The sequence below is a fragment of the Nerophis lumbriciformis genome, linkage group LG04 (genome assembly GCF_033978685.3).
Source record: "Nerophis lumbriciformis linkage group LG04, RoL_Nlum_v2.1, whole genome shotgun sequence".
Classification (NCBI taxonomy): domain Eukaryota; kingdom Metazoa; phylum Chordata; class Actinopteri; order Syngnathiformes; family Syngnathidae; genus Nerophis; species Nerophis lumbriciformis.
Window position 1 is genome coordinate 5,662,501 of NC_084551.2, and position 22,813 is coordinate 5,685,313.

The following is a 22,813-nucleotide window of genomic DNA, read 5'->3' on the forward strand; positions in this document are numbered from 1 at the left end:
GGCTTTTTAAAAAGTTTATTTTCAGTGTTTACGCAGTTGTAAGAAACAGCATTTTTGTTTATGTATTTATTTAAAAAATCGGATTTATAATAGAAAACATTCAACTATGGTGCAACAACACACACAAGCAATTTGAAACCTACCATAAGCAAGTAGAAGTGTAAATTATATTATTATACATTATATTGAGGCGGCAATAAAGCAGTTCTTTTTCTAGGCTTCATCGTGACTGAATTGCGATTGAGAACTAAAAATTGTGTGTTGAATGCTGATGTGTATGGATGTAGAAAAAACACTGAAGTATGTGTGGACTTATACTAGTTAGAAACAACTTTAAATATAAATAGTTACAAAATACAGTTTTAATAGCTTCCATGTGTTGTAACTGAGTGTGCACAAATCATCAGGCAGTTAAGTCAATACATTTGCTGCACTGTTTTAAAACAATGGGTTAGATAACGTGCAGCGAGGGGGACTCAGTGGCCTAGTGGTTAGAGTGTCCGCCCTGAGATCGGTAGGTTGTGAGTTCAAACCCCGGCCGAGTCATACCAAAGACTATAAAAAAATGGGACCCATTACCTCCCTGCTTGGCACTCAGCATCAAGGGTTGGAATTGGGGGTTAAATCACCAAAATGATTCCCGGGCGCGGCCACCGCTGCTGCCCACTGCTCCCCTCACCTCCCAGGGGGTGATCAAGGGTGATGGGTCAAATGCAGAGAATAATCTCGCCACACCTAGTGTGTGTGTGACAATCATTGGTACTTTAACTTTACTTTAACTTATTTGCGGCACACACCTTTTATTTTAATAGGACACAATTGAATAATACAATTAAACAAAAAAATCGACAAAAAAACCTGCCAAAATGGAAAAATAAATTACAATTATTGATGCTAATTAGACCACTAATAATATGCTTTGTCTTCAATAATACAGTGCTGTCGAGATGGAACAGTTTATGAAAAAAGTGACACGGTTCGGACAGCACGTGTTGCTCGAATCATGTCTTTTTTGGTGTTACTAATCAGTTTGGAGCATGTATGCATAGTTCTGATCATTCACTTGCTCATTCATCCCAGAAACACTCACCCGCTAAACCATTTGAAACACCAGCTAAGTTTGCAAACAAACTACAAAGCTATTGCTAACTAGGACAAACCATACACCCGCAACACAACGGCTTGTGTTATTTTGGACGACACCAACGATGCAATATCAATGTACTGACAAGACAGCAGCCGTAACGCGAGTGGCACACTTTTGTAATTCTTTACAGCATTTAGTAGTTTCCACGCAAAAACATAGCAGTCTAAGAACAGCAGCACACTCCAGCCTTCACAATAATAGATTGACTGCACTAACAAAATATGTTTCAGAAGAATTGCTTACAACAGTTTTTACTTTAAAAGGTGTCATAGTATAATATTTTTTTCTACATTTATACATTTCCTCGTCTAAATAACTGGTCTAAATAACATGTAATGGTGGTTCTTTCATCAAACTTGTGCAGATATGTTTTACTGATCATCTTCAAATTGGAATTAAATCTGTTGTTAGCACAAAATTGGCAATAAAAGTTAAAATGAGTGTCGTACTTTGTGACTTCTTCTTGACGCAACAACAACACAATAAGCTGAAAAATGAAAAATTCGGTAATTATTTTTAGAGCGCACATAGATGTAAAGTACACATAAAAAATTGGTTTGCAAATGTTTAATCACTGTTGCTTTATTCTATACAATGATTTCAAGCACAACATATTTTCCCCTGTGCTCAGGGACTAAAAAGCCGATGCAAAGCTAGGATTCTTGGGAGGTGCACTCACACAAGGTCTGCGGGAAGGTACTTGAGACACAAAAGTGTAAACCAAGCTTTTGTATAAATTACACTGCATTTTGATGATGTATAAAATTACTTTTTCCAGATAAATGCATCCGTTTGACTTCTTGGACTAGTTTTGTGTCGTCAACAGGAGTATAACCAAGCATTGCTGCTCTTCTAGCTACTTAATGATGCACTCACTGTCTGCATACAAGCACATTATTCTCATTTAATTAACATATCGTTCAAAAGTTATTTGATTTTAGGGCTTCAATTTAAACAAATGGATCCATTAAAGGCTTATGGTGTTTTTTTCCCGGCCTATTTGCTAATTAGAACACAAACAAGTAGTCGAAAACATTGAGGGTTTTTTTTTAATTCACATTACATAAGACACTAAATTATTTTTACTAGACAGAACTAGGGATGTCCGATAATGGCTTTTTGCCGATATCCCGATATTGTCCAACTCTTTAATTACCGATACCGATATATACAGTCGTAGAATTAACACATTATTATGCCTAATTTGGACAATCAGGTATGGTGAAGATAAGGTCCTTTTTTAAAAATTAATAAAATAAAATAAGATAAATAAATTAAAAACATTTTCTTCAGTAAAAAAGAAAGTAAAACAATATAAAAACAGTTACATAGAAACTAGTAATTAATGAAAATGAGTCAAATTACCGTATTTTCCGCACTATTAGCCGCACCTAAAAACCACAAATTTACTCAAAAGCTGACAGTGCGGCTTATAACCCGGTGCGCTTTATATATGGATTAATATTAAGATTCATTTTCATAAAGTTTCGGTCTCGCAACTACGGTAAACAGCCGCCATCTTTTTTCCCCGTAGAAGAGGAAGTGCTTCTTCTTCTACGCAAGCAACCGCCAAGGTAAGCACCCGCCCCCATAGAACAGGAAGCGCTTCTTCTTCTACTGTAAGCAACCACCCGCCCCAGTAGAAGAAGAAGAAGCGCGCGGATATTACGTTTCATTTCCTTTGTGTGTTTACATCTGTAAAGACCACAAAATGGCTCCTACTAAGAGACAGGTTTCCGGTTCATGAAAAGACGCAATCTCTCCATCCGCACACGGACTACTATTTCACAGCAACTGCCTAAAGACTTTCAAGAAAAGCTGGCTACTTTCCGTGCATATTGTAAAAACAAGATAGCTGAAAAAAAGATCCGGCCAGAGAACATTATCAACATGGACGAGGTTCCACTGACTTTTGATATTCCTGTGAACCGCACTGTGGATACAACGGGAGCACGTACGGTGAATATTCGCACCACAGGGAATGAGAAGTCATCCTTCACTGTGGTTCTAGCTTGCCATGCTAATGGCCAGAAACTTCCACCCATGGTGATATTCAAAAGGAAGACCTTGCCAAAAGAGACCTTTCCAGCCGGCGTCATCATAAAAGCTAACTCGAAGGGATGGATGGATGAAGAAAAGATGAGCGAGTGGTTAAGGTAAGTTTACGCGAAGAGGCCGGGTGGCTTTTTTCACGCAGCTCCGTCCATGTTGATATACGACTCCATGCGCGCCCACATCACGCTGGTTTTTAATATATTATTAAAGTTTGACTGACCTATCCGACTGTTTTTTTTACATTCCTTTAGCGCAGTTAGATGCGGCTTATAACACGGGGCGGCTTATAGGTGGACAAAGTTTTGAAATATGCCGTTCATTGAAGGCGCGGCTTTTAACCCAGGGCGGCTTATGGTGCGGAAAATACGGTAACTGTTAAAGGTTAGTACTATTAGTGGACCAGCAGCACGCACAATCATGTGTGCTTACGGACTGTATCCCTTGCAGACTGTATTGATATATAATGTAGGAACCAGAATATTAATAACAGAAAGAAACAACCCTTTTGTGTGAATCAGTGTGAATGGGGAAGGGAGGTTTTTTGGGTTGGTGCACTAATTGTAAGTGTATCTTGTGTTTTTTATGTTGATTTAATAAAAAAATTAAAAAAACCATATCGATATTTTCCGATATTACATTTTAAAGCATTTATCGGCCGATAATATCGGCAGGCCGATATTATCGGACATCTCTAGATAGAACATATCAGAGCAGCTGGGTTAAGCTCCAGCACCCCCGCGACTCCGAGTGGGATAAGCGGTAGAAAATGGATGGATGGAACATATCAGATAAATTAAGAAATACATTCTTGAAATGTTTCACTGTATACTGTAATTTCATAGAATATAAGAGTTTTACTATTGGACAAATGTAATAAATTAACTATTCAGATGCCCATGAACATAGCTTCTAAAAATACTGAAAACAATAAATCACTAGAGTAAGCCTAATCTTTGTACTTGGTTCAATTCATATGACGACTTCTGTTTTGGCCAGGCAACACTCGCACATGCAATGACAAGGCCAACAGATGCAGGAAAGAAGGAAGCTACTGTGGTGTTAGACAAAGAGAAAGCCATATGAGGACGTCTCACCATTTGAAAGCTGAAGCTGCTCAAAACGGCTGTGACCGTCCTTCCCATGAGCCTCAGCATCAGGAACTGGACGAGGACACATACCGCCGAGTGATAAATCTGGGGACCTGTTGGACAAAGAGAGGAGCGGAGTTTGAACTGCTGGATGAAACGCTATACCGTTTCTGATGATAATTGACAGGAGTTAACCATGCTAACGTATAGACCACACAATGTTAATGCCAGCAAGATGGATGTCTCAAATTGACAGGAGTTATTCATGCTAACGTATAGGACACACAATGTCAATACCAGCAAGATGGATGTCTCACAGAAAGAGGAGTACAGAGCAACACACCTGCTGTGTGATCCAAAGTGCGGCAACAACAGAATAACACAATAATAAAAGAGAAGATCAATGTTAAGGCCAGTGAAAAAAAGTGACAAATTTAAACATTCCACACCTCTGTGATATTTAGTAGAACCTTTTAAGTCTCTAAATCAAACAAAATTAGAAAATAAAAAATTATTCAGTTCAGTGAGCCTCTAAAAAACTAACTACTTTATTTAATTTAAGAATACCACCTTAACATTTGACAACCAAACAATTACACAAGGCGAATCAGTAAAGAATCTGGGTATTATCTTCGACCCAACTCTCTCGTTTGAATCACACATTAAGAGTGTTACTAAAACGGCCTTCTTTCATCTCCGTAATATCGCTAAAATTCGTTCTATTTTATCCACTAGCGACGCTGAGATCATTATTCATGCGTTCGTTACGTCTCGTCTCGACTACTGTAACGTATTATTTTCGGGTCTCCCTATGTCTAGCATTAAAAAATTACAGTTGGTACAAAATGCGGCTGCTAGACTTTTGACAAGAACAAGAAAGTTTGATCATATTACGCCTATACTGGCTCACCTGCACTGGCTTCCTGTGCACTTAAGATGTGACTTTAAGGTTTTACTACTTACGTATAAAATACTACACGGTCTAGCTCCGTCCTATCCTATCTTGTCGATTGCATTGTACCATATGTCCCGGCAAGAAATCTGCGTTCAAAGAACTCCGGCTTATTAGTGATTCCCAGAGCCCAAAAAAAGTCTGCGGGCTATAGAGCGTTTTCTATTCGGGCTCCAGTACTATGGAATGCCCTCCCGGTACCTCAGTAGAAGCATTTAAGTCCCATCTTAAAACTCATTTGTATACTCTAGCCTTTAAATAGCCCCCCTGTTGGACCAGTTGATCTGCCGTTTCTTTTCTTTTCTCCTCTGCTCCCCTTTTCCTTGAGGGGGGGGGGGGGGGGGCACAGGTCCGGTGGCCATGGATGAAGTGCTGGCTGTCCAGAGTCGGGACCCGGGGTGGACCGCTCGCCTGTGCATCGGCTGGGAACATCTCTGCGCTGCTGACCCGTCTCCGCTCGGGATGGTGTCCTGCTGGCCCCACTATGGACTGGACTCTTACTATTATGTTGGATCCACTATGGACTGGACTCTCACAATACTATGTCTGACCCACTCGACATCCATTGCTTTCGGTCTCCCCTAGAGGGGGGGGGTTACCCACATATGCGGTCCTCTCCAAGGTTTCTCATAGTCATTCACATAGACGTCCCACTGGGGTGAGTTTTTCCTTGCCCGTATGTGGGCTTTGTACCGAGGATGTCGTTGTGGCTTGTGCAGCCCTTTGAGACACTTGTGATTTAGGGCTATATAAATAAAGATTGATTGATTGATTGATACTTTAGTAGGATTTTGCTTTTTTGTGTGTGCGATAACACAGGAAATGTAACCTTTTTTTCTCACATTACTGACAGTTGTTAACTTGCTTGAATGAAAGTTAGGAATTTTATATGTTATGTTAGTACTTATACCTATAAAAACGGCCAAAGTTTGGCTCTGTTACATATTACTATAATAATATGAAATGGATGCCACAGAGAGAAACATCCATCCATCCATCCATTTTCTACCGCTTATTCCCTTTGGGGTCGCGGGGGGCGCTGGAGCCTATCTCAGCTACAATCGGGCGGAAGGTGGTGTACGCCCTGGACAAGTCGCCACCTCATCGCAGGGCCAACACAGATAGACAGACAACATTCACACTCACATCCACACACTAGGGCCAATTTAGTGTTGCCAATCAACCTATCCCCAGGTGCATATCTTTTGGAGGTGGGAGGAAGCCGGAGTACCCGGAGGGAACCCACGCAGTCACAGGGAGAACATGCAAACTCCACACAGAAAGATCCCGAGCCCGGGATTGAACCCAAGACTACTCGGGACCTTCGTATTGTGAGGCAGATGCACTAACCCCTCCTCCACCGTGCTGCCCAGAGGGAAACAATTGATGTCAAAAAGGTTAAAAAAAAAGTGATGATAACTATAGAACAAGAAACTAAATGTTTTCTTTAGCCCATCTCTACGATAAGAGTGGTTAACTTATGTTAAACAGGTAGGAATGTTAACAAAAATGTGTTGTCCGCCCTGAGATCGGTAGGTTGTGAGTTCAAACCCCAGCCGAGTCATACCAAAGACTATAAAAATGGGACCCATTACCTCCCTGCTTGGCACTTAACATTAAGGGTTGGAATTGGGGGTTAAGTCACCAAAATGATTCCCGGGCGCGGCCACCACTGCTGCTCACTGCTCCCCTCACCTCCCAGGGGGTGATCAAGGGTGATGGGTCAAATGCAGAGAATAATTTCGCCACACCTTGTGTGTGTGTGATAATCATTGGCACTTTAACTTTAACTTAACTTTCACAATTAAAGGTTTTATGATAGCGACCGTTCTTGAGTCTGGAACTGAATATGAAATAATATGAAATTGAGGCCTATGAGGTAAAAAGTTATGGTAACCATATAACAAAAACAATGTGTTTACTTGTTGATTTACATTTACACTTTTATAACAGTTATACATGTGTAAATGTTATTTGAAACATTACCTGTACAGTTTATAAATCCTTGTGATGCAAACAGTTTTACCCTCTAACAGATTATTTCTATAATAATATGAAATTGATGCCAAAGATAGGGAAACGGAATATATTAAACTTCTTTTTGATTTATTTTTTTTACACATCAATATTAACACTGATTATAGTCACACTTGTATGACAGTAGAGTTAAAATATTAATATTGTTTAAAGGTCTTGAAATGGCAACAGTTTGACAATGTAATGGGTTAGTTCTATCATAATGTGAAATAAGAACAAATTGGAAGTTCTTTGTGGTTGACTTTAGAGCAGGGGTGTCAAACTTCAGGCCCGCGAACAGGTTTTATCCGGCTTGGGGATGAGTTTGCCAAGTTTAAAAATGAGCCACATTTTTTAAATGAAAGAAACTGCTGTTCTAAATGTGTCCACTAGATGTCACAATAGCAATTATTTGTATCTTATGCAACATCCATCCATCCATCTTCTTCCGCTTATCCGAGGTCGGGTCGCGGGGGCAGCAGCTTAAGCAGGGAAGCCCAGACTTCCCTCTCCCCAGCCACTTCGTCCAGCTCCTCCCGGGGGATCCCGAGGCGTTCCCAGGCCAGCCGGGAGAGATAGTCTTCCCAGCGTGTCCTGGGTCTTCTCCGTGGCCTCCTACCGGTCAGACGTGCCCGAAACACCTTCCTAGGGAGGCGTTCGGGTGGCATCCTGACCAGATGCCCGAACCACCTCCTCTGGCTCCTCTCGATGTGGAGGAGCAGCGGCTTTACTTTGAGCTCCCCCCAAATGACAGAGCTTCTCACCCTATCTCTAAGGGAGAGCCCCGCCACTCGGCGGAGGAAACTCATTTCGGCCGCTTGTACCCGTGATCTTGTCCTTTCGGTCATGACCCAAAGCTCATGACCATAGGTGAGGATGGGAACGTAGATCGACCGGTAAATCGAGAGCTTCGCCTTCCGGCTCAGCTCCTTCTTCACCACAACGGATCGATACAGCGTCCGCATTACTGAAGACGCCGCACCGATCCGCCTGTCGATCTCACGATCCACTCTTCCCCCACTCGTGAACAAGACTCCGAGGTACTTGAACTCCTCCACTTGGGGCAAGATCTCCTCCCCAACCCGGAGATGGCACTCCACCCTTATGCAACATATGTAAAAATAAAAATAAACCACATGATGTTAGTGCACCAGTCGAGGAAAATGAGCAATCTACATAAATAATATCCTGTAACTTGATTTTGATATTATTTTTCTATCTTGATAGATTGAAAATGAACACCAATGAGTTGACTGATGAACATTATCACATAATTTATTCAGAAAGTATAAATAACAACAAATAAAGGTAGAATTAATTAACTGCAACATGTAAGTGTAAACAAAATCCAACAACATTATGATTTGTACATTTTAAGAACGTGCTTGTTCTATTGTTAAACAAAGAAAACAATCTGAAGTTGTCTTTATTTTTAAGTTATCGTGCCGTGACTTTACAACTTGGGAGTAGATTTTTCTCCGTGTGGCCCCTGATCTAAAATGAGTTTGACACCCCTGCTTTAGAGGTTCCACTGTTCTTTGCACAAATAAGTTCTTAGAAAATATATTTTAACCATACTAATTCAACTAATAGGTGACGTACACATAGAATCATCACACAATTTTGTGTCAGCTCTGCTGTATTGAGTTTACATTCTTTTGAAGGAGGAAATGAGTCTAGATAAGCTGATGACTCATGCGCATGAAAATAAAAAACAACAATGCATTTAGAGACCATCATGTGTTTCATCGGAAGGGAGCGAAAGTTCTACTGGGAAAAAAATGCTCTTTTGCTTTTATTTGCTTCACTCGAGACCTTGTGAGTCCATAGACGGAATACTGTACGCAGCCCGAGGAACGGGTCCTTAAATAACTACTGGTACATTTGAGGAAAAACTTTCAACACACAGAGTCGACCAAACCTCGCTTTGCATGCAAATAAGACACGCGCGCACACACACACAGGCCTCAGGTGGTAAGACATCGTTAGGAGAACCAACCCGCAACACAGTATCAGCCCGCGGAAATGTTAAACCCAAATATCACATGCAAAAAGGGGAAAAAATAATCTCTCATAGGCCCTGAGATATTCTCAAAAGAGAGGATAAGATTTAAAAATCCATGGAAGAGACACAAGTCAGGGTTAAGTTCTGTCTAGTGTCTGTGCACATTTACATATCCGTGTATTAAGCAGTTTCTTGCGACGTGAAGGACGTCTCGTTTTCAAATATTCTATTCAGCCCTTTAATTAAAAAACATGAGCTAACAAAAGTGCGGAGGCAATTATAAAAGGTGAAATTGGATAACTCATATCACTTCACACACTCAGCAGGAAGTCGTTTATCTGTTGTAAGTCAGTGAAAGCTTCTCTCAACTTAAATTATATTTGACAAAATTGTTTCTAAGCCTCTCTTAAAAAGGTTCTCTTTATGCAAAAGTAACTTTTTATGAACAGTAATGTGCCCCAAGAATCCATTCATGAGTACTAGACTCTATACTTTATCATCCCCCGCAGTTGTTTGCTCCATTTTTAAGATATTTTTGAAAGGCTTAATGAGTTCAGTGTTTTCATGACGTCATGAAGGAAAAACCTACGTCCTCATGGACATGATACCACCATATAGCTCACCCCGTGAAAATAAGAGTATTAGTAAAAAAATAATAATCCTAATACGTTAAGTCAGGCTTCTCTACACATCTTAAAATAAATAATGGAAATCTGCCAACCATCCATAAATCAGCTACAGTTATGGGAGCTATAAGTTTGATAATTTTGTTTTTTTCAGGGAATTTTGAATAGGCTAATCTAGCATGATGTGGCTGTTTAAATGTGAGTGCAACATTAGCACTGTAGCTCACATACCGTATTTTCCGCACTATAAGGCGCACCTAAAAACCACAAATTTTCTCAAAAGCTGACAGTGCGCATTATAACCCGGTGCGCTTTATATATGGATAAATATTAAGATTCATTTTCATAAAGTTTCGGTCTCGCAACTTCGGTAAACAGCCGCCATCTTTTTTCCCGGTAGAACAGGAAGCGCTTCTTCTTCTACGCAAGCAACCGCCAAGGTAAGCACCCGCCCCCATAGAACAGGAAGCGCTTCTTCTTCTACTGTAAGCAACCACCCGCCCGCGTAGAAGAAGAAAAAGCGCGCGGATATTATCATTTCCTTTGTGTGTTTACATCTGTAAAGACCACAAAATGGCTCCTACAAAGCGACAGGGATCCGGTTCATGAAAAGACGCAATCTCTCCATCCGCACACGGATTACTATTTCACAGCAACTGATATTCCTGTGAACCGCACTGTGGATACAACGGGAGCACGTACGGTGAATATTCGCACCACAGGGAATGAGAAGTCATCCTTCACTGTGGTTCTAGCTTGCCATGCTAATGGCCAGAAACTTCCACCCATGGTGATATTCAAAAGGAAGACCTTGCCAAAAGAGACCTTTCCAGCCGGCGTCATCATAAAAGCTAACTCGAAGGGATGGATGAAGAAAAGATGAGCGAGTGGTTAAGGTAAGTTTAAGTTTACGCGAAGAGGCCGGGTGGCTTTTTTCACGCAGCTTCGTCCATGTTGATATACGATTCCGTGCGCGCCCACATCACGCTGGTTTTAATATATTATTAAAGTTTGACTGACCTATTTGACAGTTTTTTTGACATTCCTTTAGCGCAGTTAGATGCGGCTTACAACACGGGGCGGCTTATAGGTGGACAAAGTTTTGAAATATGCCGTTCATTGAAGGCGCGGCTTTTAACCCAGGGCGCCTTATGGTGCGGAAAATACGGTACCTATGCTAGTGTTGCTCACATTTGTGTCTTCAGCTCCACTCCTTATTGTTAACATTGTTGTTTGTGATATATGGCTTCCACTACGTTGGACAAAGGCAGAGAGAGTCACAATGTGACTTTAAAAAGGTAGACAACAGTGCTTTTGAGAAACACACTGGACTAACACAGCTCATTAGCATTAAAGCAACCGGCACACAAAACAGAATGTTACCAGTAGGGCATACTAGAAAGACTTTTACTAAATTCCATCCATCCATGCATTTTCTACCTAGTGTCCCTCTCAGGGTTGCTGGGTTGCTGGGGTGCTGGAGCCTATCCCAGCTACATTCAGGCAGAAGGCGGGGTACACCCTGGACAAGTCGCCACCTCATCGCAGGTCCAACACAGATAGACAACATTCACATACACTAAATTCCACCTGGCTAAATTTTGAGCAATATAATAATATGGGACCTCTGACATTTATTTAAATCAGGAAGTTTAATATTTTTGGAGGAACACAAACAGGTGAAAACTCACTGTAGACGATGACTGTACAGTTCACACAAAGTGAGAAACTACCAATCGCTGACACCTAAACATGGGAAACATGACCTTTGGGCCTAATAACCTCAAATCCTAAATTGAAATTCACTAAATTTTAATCACTACAAACAACTTTAAACGCTTTGAAGAGCATGTAAATGACGTCAATCACAAATTTTATCCCTCAGTCACCAGGTTTCACCGCAGTCTCAAGGCTGTGGCATGTTTATGAAACAAAACCAACAGTGTCCCTGACTCGGGAGGCATTCAACAGACACAGCCTCGGTTTATGAGCGTGTCATGTGACCTTGCCCAACTTGCAAACCACTGAGCTCAAGCTTGTTGTGCTGTGTGCTAGTGTAGCATGTAAACAGTGTGTCACTTTCAAGTTGGAATAAGAGACGCTTGTGGAAATCAAAGCTAGTAAAGATACAGTGGAACCTCTAAAGTCTAACACACAAATAGTCACCCCAGCCCTGGGCGATACAAATCCATTTCATTGATTAATTCTTACAGTGGTGGAATCATTTACCCAAGGCACCGCTTATGATAAGAAAGGGGCTCAATGGAGAGGTCATGGAAGCAGTCACATTGCACCTTGCCTTTAGATCCCTGTAAGTTTTGGCACTGTTTGAAGCTAGAGAGAATGAAAAAGATCAATGTGTAATTTTATTTAATTACATTTGGTAATTTAAAAATTGTTCAAATGCTGCAACTTTGAATTTAAACAAGTACTGTATGTGTGATATCCAGAGTAGCCAGAAATTGTACTCAAGTAAGAGTACTGTTACTTTAGAGATTTATTACTCAAGTAAAAGTAAGGAGTAGTCACCCAAATATTTACTTGAGTAAAAGTAAAAAGTATGTTGTGAAAAAACTACTCAAGTACTGAGTAACTGATGAGTAACATACACACACATATCATCTATATATATACACACACACACACACACACACACACACACACACACACACACACACACACACACACACACACACACACACACACACACACACACACACACACACACACACACACACACACACACACACACACACACACACACACACACACACACATATATATATATATATATATATATATATACACACACACACACACACATTTATTTATATATATATATATATATATATATATATATACACACAGTATATAATTTATATTTATTTATTTTGCCGTTTTTGTTTACATGTTAAAGGTGTTTTAATGAATATACATGCATGTTTAACACATATAGATTCCTTTCTTTCATGAAGACAAGAATATAAGTTGGTGTATTACCTGATTCTGATGACTTGCATTGATTGGAATCAGACAGTAGTGCTGATAGCGTCCACGTTTTCAAATGGAGGAGAAAAAAAGTTCCTCCTTTCTGTCTAATACCACATGAAAGTGGTTGGTTTTTGGCATTTTATTTGTCCAGCTTCCATATTCATTTTTATACACTTTACAAGAAATACATTGGCGGCAAATTCCGTAGCTTGCTAGCTTGTTTGCGCTGGCTTTCGGAGACTGTTGTTTTGAAAGCGCACGCGCGATGGAGCGGCACTTTTATTGTGAAGACAGGAACTGTGCAGTCAGTCTTTAGGCTTTTGACGGGATGTACGATTGAAATAAAAAAGGGTCTTTTTTCCTTCACACTTTTGATTGATTGATTGATTGAAACTTTTATTAGTAGATTGCACAGTACAGTACATATTCCGTACAATTGACCACTAAATGGTAACACCCCAATAAGTTTTTCAACTTGTTTGTCAGGTCATGTGACCGCCTGGCTCTGTTTGACTGGTCCAACGTCACCAGTGACTGCATCTGATTGGTGGAACGGAGTGAACGTCACCAGTGACTGTATTTGTTGAAACGCAGGCACTATGAAGGTCTGTCTGACAGACCAAAACAAACAAAGCGTGCATTAACAGATCGATAAAAATTAGTAGCGAGTAGCGAGCTGAATGTAGATAAAAGTAGCGGAGTAAAAGTAGCGTTTCTTCTCTATAAATATACTCAAGTAAAAGTAAAAGTATGTTGCATTAAAACTACTCTTAGAAGTACAATTTATCCCAAAAGTTACTCAAGTAGATGTAACGGAGTAAATGTAGCGCGTTACTACCCACCTCTGGTGATATCTAACAACAAACTGATGTATTTTTTTCAAACAAAAGAACAGCTGGCAGGTTATTTCCATGAGGGAAATAAGAGTTACTTATGTTGAGTTATTCATCTAAAATGAAGTCAAAACTTGTTTTGAATTATCTGTCATTTGTACTTACACTGCCTGTTAAAGCATATTTGTAGTTTGGGACAATATTGGACAATACTAGAGATCTGACAAAATAGGCACATCGGAGCTGTTGTATAAAAGCCAATTCTGTATTTGTTCTCCTGTGTATTTGACACAGAACCAAGTGTCAATTGCTTTCAACACAAGAGTCAAGTCGCTAGTGTTTAAAATGTACATCCTGGTCCCCACATTGCTGGACACTTTCACACAGGCACTGTCCCGCATCGGTTACGGCCCTCATACTACCTACGAGGCAGGTCGACTTTCTCCAACCATTACGTATAGGTGATGTTTGCACAGAACAACAACAAGGCACAAAAAAAAAGAGAGATTGCAAGTGCTGTGTGAAAGGTGCTAGAAATTTAACAGAGTCAGAACACCTATGGAAGTGAAGGCATGACAAGGGTGTAAAATAGGGATGGGCAATATGGGATAAAATCTATATTTATTATAGCTATATATTGCAGCCTCCTGCGATGACGATATATATCATGATATATTACTCAGGGTTTTCCCTAAATGTAAACGATCGTGTTGCAACGCCACGACAACATTACTGCCGCCACACATTCAAAATAATTTTTTTGTGGGTTTTTTCCCCATGAACACTTTTTTTTAAAAACATGAAAACACATTTAAGTGACGTATTGTCTGAATGGATATACAGTATATAGTCTATTATTTATTTACTATAATAAGTATGAAAAACAGCTAAAAAAAATATGTGCATTAAATCGCCTGTCAGAAGCGCCTCAGCAACTGGTCGAGCACCTAAACGAGTTGACACCCGGCAAAAGTGGAAAGAAAAAGTTGAAGAGAAAGGTATATTAAGTTAAATAATGCATTTCTTGTTAAAGTGTAACCTACCCTAAATATTTTGACATTACTACCGACAAAAATGTGGTTACTTTTAGAGTGACTTCATTGTGAAGAATAACAACAACATTTTTCCAAATCTAACTCAGATTTGACAAATTAAATTGCAACATTAAAGTACAGCCTGTGTTACCTTTTACAATAAACAACAATTGAAATTGCATTGAACAAAGAGAGCACAGTCTAACAGGTCAAATAATTTGTGTTAAAGCTGATTGTGATTCTGATGATATAAGATTTTATTTATTTATTTATTTTTAATATTAATAAAAGGTATTATTGATAACTAAAAACACTTGTATGTTTTTAAATATACATAAAACATTTGATAAGCATTTTTATAGAAAATGTATGCATGATTGCAAATCAAATAATCATATCATATGATGATGTCATATTGACTACGCCCCACACCGCAACGTATGTATCAATCAAAGTTTATTTATATAGCCCTAAATCACCAGTGTCTCAAAGGGCTGCACAAGCCACAACGACATCTTCGGCTCAGATCCCACATCAGGGCAAGAAAAAACTCAACCCAATGGGATACAATGAGAAACCTTGGACAGGATATAGTGGAGTATATAGTGTCAATCAAGGGGAAACCCTGTTACTGGTACGTAAATGACAATAGAACCATTTCAAAATGGATTACAAAAGATCCTAATTTAGCTGCTGACATATGCGATAACATAATGTGTCATTTCCAGTTTTATTATTTTGTAGGGATGGACGATTATGGCAAAAATAATAATCACAATTATTTTGATTGATATTGAAATTACGATTAATAAATCGATTATTCATTAATTTGAAAAACATAAGCATTTAAAAATCAACTTTGAATATAATTTAAAAGAACAACCACACAACATTAGTAACGAATAAACAACAATAATAAGAATAATAGTAACAACAATACATTGAAACAATAAAAGCAATATTATCCATTTTAATGTTTTTGAACACCGTTTTTTTTTACACTTGTTTTACCACCATATAATGTGTGCTTTTTGTGTATGAATAAAATGTTTTAAAAACAATCAAACTCACATCAACATGTCCTAATCTGAACCAACAAATGTTTGATAATTAAATGCAAAAATCCTCACATTTATTGGTGCAATACATCTTTGAACAATTTCTATTAATATTTTAAGTCAAAGCATAATACTTTTATAAATGTATCAACAAGTGTTTTCAGTACATTATGCTTGTGAAAGGTACTTGTTTTAAACCTTTGTTTTGTTTGTTTGCTTTTGTTCTGAGCTTGATGACTCTGGACTGTTAAAAAATTATTATTATTTTTTTTTCTAAAAAGAGAAACCCTCTCAAGTTGTCACTGCTGTCCTGTTTGTACGTTGATCTTACATCAATGATGTCGTCCACAACAACACAAGCAGATTAGATGTGTTGTAGGTGTATGGATTGTTCTTGCTAGCTTTAGCTTTGTAGTTTAGTCAGTTTTTTGAAGTAGCCATCTAGACATTGTTTAGTTTGGGATGTATTTTGGGTTTGAATGAGCGGTCCCGGACACACTATTTTCCCAAAATGTTCCTTCTCCTCACAACGACAGCATTTTACTCACATTTATGTCAACCTCCTGTGATCAGGGACTTATGTCCTGAGTTTGTAAACAATAATAAAAGTGACAAAATATTTTTTGATAATAAAAAATGATGATCTAGTCACTGTAGTATAAACTATATTATACTGATAATAAACTTGGTATCGTTACTGTCAATATTTGTATCGAAGCGCCCACATTTGTTTACGTTAAAGCCCTCCAGGTTGCGGTTAGCATATCCTCCTATGGTGCGTAGTGTAGCGATTTTAGCTATTTCTCGTCCTACTGTGATAATACTTGTAAAAAACAATGTTTGCCGCCATGGAGGCGAGGACTGCTGACTCAGAAGAAGTGTCTTTGTACTGTGGAGGGACTTAAGCTGATAGCGAGAATCATTGTGTTGAGAACGCGTTTGTTTGCTTGTCGTTGTCAATTTTCCGGGACTAGAATGTGTCATCAACATGCATTATCAGCCTATACCCCAGGGCCGGCCCGTGGCATAGGCCGTATAGGCAAATGCTAAGGGCGCCGTCCATTAGGGGGCGCCACGCCAGTGCCACAAATGTTGGAGAAAAAAAAAAGTTGGTACTATTATTTCTAAATGCAAAAAATAATCCCACGTTAATTAAAATGCAAAGTAGAGCCTATTTAATAGAAATATTATTTGTTACAACATTACCCCCCCCCCCCCCCCCCCCCCACACCCCACACACACACACCCCGCACGGTGCGCCCCCTCCCTTCCCGTATCATGACTCTTTTTGGACGTCACCACATCAAAAAATCAACACAAGATGTCAAAACGGCCAAAACTGTCGACGCCCAGGGAAGAAAAAAGAGAAAAGAAGAGGAGGAGAAATGAGAAAAGACAGAGGTAGCAGGTAGGTAACGTTAGCCTACATGAAATTATTTGTCTGTTACAGAATGTGATAGTAACCTGGCTTTTTAGCATTAAGCTAATGTTACATGATTCGGCAATTGCTAATCAATAAATAGCTAGTTCTGTTTTAACGTCGGGTTAATATTGTGGAGGGGGCTAAATTGTTATGGAAAATAATAATGTAACGTTAGGTAATTACAGTACTCCCACCTTACATTCCTTAGGGACATTTGTATTAGATCTTTGAAGCAGGTGTTTTTTGTTTACATTGTTATTGCCTTCTGGTTAGCTAATGTTTGCCCTGCAGGTAATAGTCACTTTTCCACCCCTTTATATATTAGGTATAGTTGTAAGTAAAAAAAAAAAAAAAAAGGTCAAAGACAAAGCTATTCGGTTTCTTGTGAGTTTATACACTTCACTGCCGATGTGGGGGGGCGCCACCTAAAATCTTGCCTAGGGCGCCACATTGGTTAGGGCCGGGCCTGCTATACCCATAATAGTAAAAGCCTTATCTTCTGCGGAATTTATATCATTTATATTGCATATCGCCTATATAGCGCAACCCTATTGTGAAGTTTCACTCTTGACAGTCCCGCCCCTGTTGGGATGTATGCAATCGTCACTGTCCGACAAAGTATTTTATACGTCACACCAGACGCTGGCATGTACCAAATTATTTTAAGTATTTATAAGTCTTACGGATTTTTCAGGATATCTGTGTCAAAAAAAGCTTTTGATAACTAACAGCAATAAACACTTAAGTTTCTGATGGATTTCTAAATTTAGCTGCACGCACACATGCACACACAAGTAAAACAACCTCGCTCGCCCGCCTCGTTCATCTCACCAAAGTTGAATGTCGCTAGAGCCAGTCCGGATAAGGCATGGAACAGGTGGATAACGGTGGCTGGCTGGTAGAACAAGAAATGCCTGTACAAAAGAGCGAAGGGATACCCTGCAGGAGAGAAGTAGAGAAATATCAGCTGTGTGGAGTTCTGGCGTTAACTGTAGTGAAAACACATGCTGCAAACACAAATTGGAATGAGAGATCATGGGAACATGGCACCTCAAAAGGTAAAATAAACAAAAGTGATTTGTGGACTTTTGAATGAGCTGTTTTAATAACGAGTTAGTCTAATAACACCTACTTAAGTCATTACCATTATCAATTAATGGGGCTATTTGTAGAATTGCATCATACTGAAGGAGTGTTCACATTCATCATGTTTATTCTGTTAAAAGGACCTACACTGAGTTTGCTCCGAGCGAAGTTTGTTTGGGATGCACCAAAATCAAAATTCTTGATTAAAACCAATAATGTGGAACCCCAAGCAGAAAACCTAGACAACAAAATAAATTATTATGCCAATTATTATCACTGTTGCATTCATGGCTACGACTGTATACCACTGAAATCAAGGTATTGTGTATGTTGGAGAGGGTAGGGCAACTGGAGGATTTCCAAAATTTAAGAGAAACATCTGGATAAACTGGATTTATTCAGGTACCTACAACTTAGGTACTACTATGTGAACGAGATCAGGATGAACACTTCCACTGAAAAGAACGGGGTGGTAAATAATAAGGAATGCATTCAAAGGAAAGAAGATCAAAAACATACCATGTTGGAGAGGGTGTGGACAAATGGATGTGGAGCATCCATATTTTTGGTGGGAAATATAATAAAAATAATGCAATTTTGGACAATTATACACAATGTTTTGTCGACGATTCCTGGATAGGAGATTCCTATATGCCACCTGCTACCATGTACTTGGGAAATTTAAATGAGGACTACAAGCAAAAAACAATACCAAGGAATTGAGGCAAGGAGGACAGGCCTACACAAGACCGATTGGTTCAGACTGTTGAGGAAATGTATTTCACGCAATCCTGACACAGCCTGCAACTACAAGGACCAGAATTCGAGAACATGTGGAGGAGGTGGACAGTGTTCAAGACCAAACTGTGACAACAAGATACTTACACAAATTGATAATTATCCTTCAAACAATAAAAAAATCATAAAATTATTAAAACAATTTACCAAAAGGTTTTATTTTGATTTATATCCGAAATAATATATTACGAGAATTGTGTTAAATTGAAAATCGATTATGAACCAAATCATCACCCCAAGAATCCAAATCGAATCAAATCGTGAGGTGCCAAAAGATTCCCATCTCTAGTTGATATACCCGGTAATAAAAAAATCTTTTGGCATGGATTTCCTTCATTTGTGCAACATTTAAAAGGGTGCATTTTGTTAAAAAAAACACTGCTAGAGCCAAGACAATGGAAAAGTCAACAATTAATTGGGGCAGAGGGGATGAAAGAACAGTGGAGAAGTCTACCTCGAAAGAAGGAAGGACTGATGGTCGGACATCCAAGCTTTACTGTCGCCTCTTTGGACCAACGTGTTTTCACTGATTTGGATATAACCACAAATCTGCTTTTGGAAAAACATCTAAGCAATAATGATGAAGTTAACAATGATGCAACATACAGTACAGGCCAAAAGTTTGGACACACCTTCTCATTCAGTAATTTTTCTTAATTTTCATTACTATTTAAATTGTAGATTGTCACTGAAGGCATCAAAAACTATGAATCAACCCATGTGGAGTTATGTACTTAACAAAAAAGGTGAAATTACTGAAAACATGTCTTATATTCTAGTTTCTTCAAAATAGCCACCATTTGTTCTGATTACTGCTTTGCACACTCTTGGCATTCTATCAATGAGCTTCAAGAGGTAGTCACCTGAAATGGTTTTCACTTCACAGGTGTCATAGTTTTGATGCCTTCAGTGAAAATCTACAATGTAAATAGTCTTGAAAATAAAGAAAATGCATTGAAATGAGAAGGTGTGTCCAAACTTTTGGCCTGTACTGTATGTCGATATTAACTGACCTTTTTTTTTTTTTTTTAATTTATATGACCATTTTGGGTCTAAAACTTTATGTTGACAAAAGCACAATGACTACTAATGCTGGCACTTTTTACTAATAACAACAACACGGTTTACCAAGACTTAATGAGTGGTTGGACTTAAACAGGATTCGCTGTACAACAGAATATATAAATAATCTATGTATTTAACCCAGCAGATAACATTTTGAGTAACATGTCACGTAACATTTCTCAAACGCTGCCCAATCAAGTCCTCACTTTATGCATTAATATCTTTACAGCGCAGCCTTTGGCCCCATGACCAAAATACAAATGTGAACTAACGCTAACCAAAGTCTATGTTTTTTTTTTTACCAAGAATACTAAACCACAAGTATGACCACAGTCTATAAGATGTGTATTTTTTTAATATTTGGTTTACATGATTTAGCTACAGTTGGCTTACGCTATGAAGCAGCACCACAATAATTCTACTAACTTTCCACAGAACATATCTCTCGACATGATAAAACCTTGATTACAGCAGTTTAAACGGGCTAAACAGTGTAGTTGACCAAGAATACTGAACCACAGGTATCATAGCCACAGTCTATAAGATGTTTATTTTTTTTAATATTTGAGTTGGCTTAAGCTATGAGGCGGCAGCACAATAATGCAACTAACTTTACACAGAACCTATCTCTACATGCTGATAAAACCTTGATTACAGCAGTTTAAACAGGCTAAACAGAGTACTGGCCACAATTGTTACGCAAGACTCATTGAGCAACACAAGGACAGGGAACAACAGACGCTTAAGAAACGAACAGGCGCTAACATGTGTCTGGGCAAAGTTCACGCTATTAATAATGACACTCTTTCAAAGGATTATTTTGGACATCCATCCATCCATTTTCATGTTTAGCAAAATGTCATAACTAAATGTAGTTCCACTTGTTCAATACATTATGAGTTGAGTTGGAGTTTATTTTGAACATGCATGCATACAACATTATATGTCACAATTTCCAGTTTCTTTATTCAACATGTTCAAAAAGGAGTAGGAAGAAGCAGAGCTTATTTAATCCTACCCCTTTTCCTTTACATAGTTACTAAAACTTTTGTTCACTTCCTGTTCTCAATTTATTCATAAGTAATACCAATAAAAAATAAATAAATAATAATTGGTGAGGTAAGTTATATTTCATACGGTGAGATGAGTCAGATTATCTTGAAAATGAATGGATGGATGAGAAATTCAGAATTTTTTTTATCATGGTTCTTCTTCTTTGTACTTTGTAAACACTAAGTTTGAAGAGTTTCTTGAAGTTGATCATATTAGTACATTGTTTGACTTATTTGCTTAATCCATTCCATAATTTAATTCCACATACTGATATACTGGATTGATTGATTGATTGAAACTTTTATTAGTCGATTGCACAGTACAGTACATATTCCGTACAATTGACCACTAAATGGTAACACCCGAATACGTTTTTCAACTTGTTTAAGTCGGGGTCCACGTAAATCAATTCATGGTACTAATATATACTATCAGCATAATACAGTCATCACACAAGTTAATCATCGGAGTATATACATTGAATTATTTACATTATTTACAATCCGGGGGTGGGATGTGGAGGGGGTGTCCTTAAGTGTTGTACGTGCGTACAAATGTTTTAAATTACATTTGTCTCTAAGATTATATTTCTCCTTCTAAAATTATATTTCTCCTATTATGCCTGAAAATTAGTAGGAAGACGCAATTTATTCCCAGCCCTGGTCCATGTCTGACTAAACGATGTACCGTATTTTTCGGATTATTAATCGCCGTTTTTTTCATAGTTTGGTTATACTCCGGAGCGATTAATGTGTGAAATTATTAACACATTACCGTAAAAAATCAAATAATATTATTTATCTCATTGGCGTAAGAGACGAAGCAAATGTCCGCAATCGTCACACACACGTCAGCAATCATCACACACGTCAACCAATAAGAATTAGGCGGGAGCGGGTCATGGCAGAAGTGCATTGGGGGTCATGGGATGCTAACTGCTGCTACATCCGTAGCTATTAAAATGTATTATTTCAACATTGGCGGTAATTTATAAAAACTGAGAAGGGCTGAACTAAAATGGCACCGAAAAGGAAATCATATACTGCAGATTACAAGCCGGACGTAGTGAAATATGCAGCAGAAAATGGCAATCGAGCAGCAGAAAGAAAGGAAACGGCGCATACCAGAGGCGACACCGGGGAGGAAGATTTCATCGGATTTAGCGATCGGGAGTGACATTCCAATTGAAAAAATATATATAAAGACAGAACAATAAGATCATATGGACAGCCATAAGTGTTTACATTTTGCTTTATATTTATTATTTTACTTATTTTTTGCCTGGTTTTGTATCATCCCGTGAGGTGTACCGTATTTTTCGGAGTATAAGTCACTCCGGAGTATAAGTCGCACCGGCCGAAAATGCATAATAAAGAAGGAAAAAAAACATATATAAGTCGCACTGGAGTATAAGTCGCATTTTTGGGGGAAATTTTTTGATAAAACCCAACACCAAGAATAGACATTTGAAAGGCAATTTAAAATAAATAAAGAATAGTGAACAACAGGCTGAATAAGTGTACGTTATATGAGGCATAAATAACCAACTGAGAACGTGCCTCGTATGTTGACGTAACATATTA

General features: G+C 38.6%; 1 protein-coding gene across 2 annotated transcripts in view; it reads right to left on the bottom strand.

Moving 5' to 3' along the window:
- lpcat3 (lysophosphatidylcholine acyltransferase 3) overlaps positions 1-22,813 on the bottom strand; it is a 59,683-nt gene that overhangs the window by 31,101 nt on the left and 5,769 nt on the right. For both annotated transcript variants that reach the window (XM_061947886.1, XM_061947879.1), the window contains exons 2-3: positions 18,060-18,167; positions 4,297-4,403 (exon numbers count right to left, since the gene is read on the bottom strand). In XM_061947886.1, the coding sequence (XP_061803870.1) occupies positions 4,297-4,403; positions 18,060-18,167 (215 nt within the window). The remainder of the gene's footprint in view (positions 1-4,296; positions 4,404-18,059; positions 18,168-22,813) is intronic.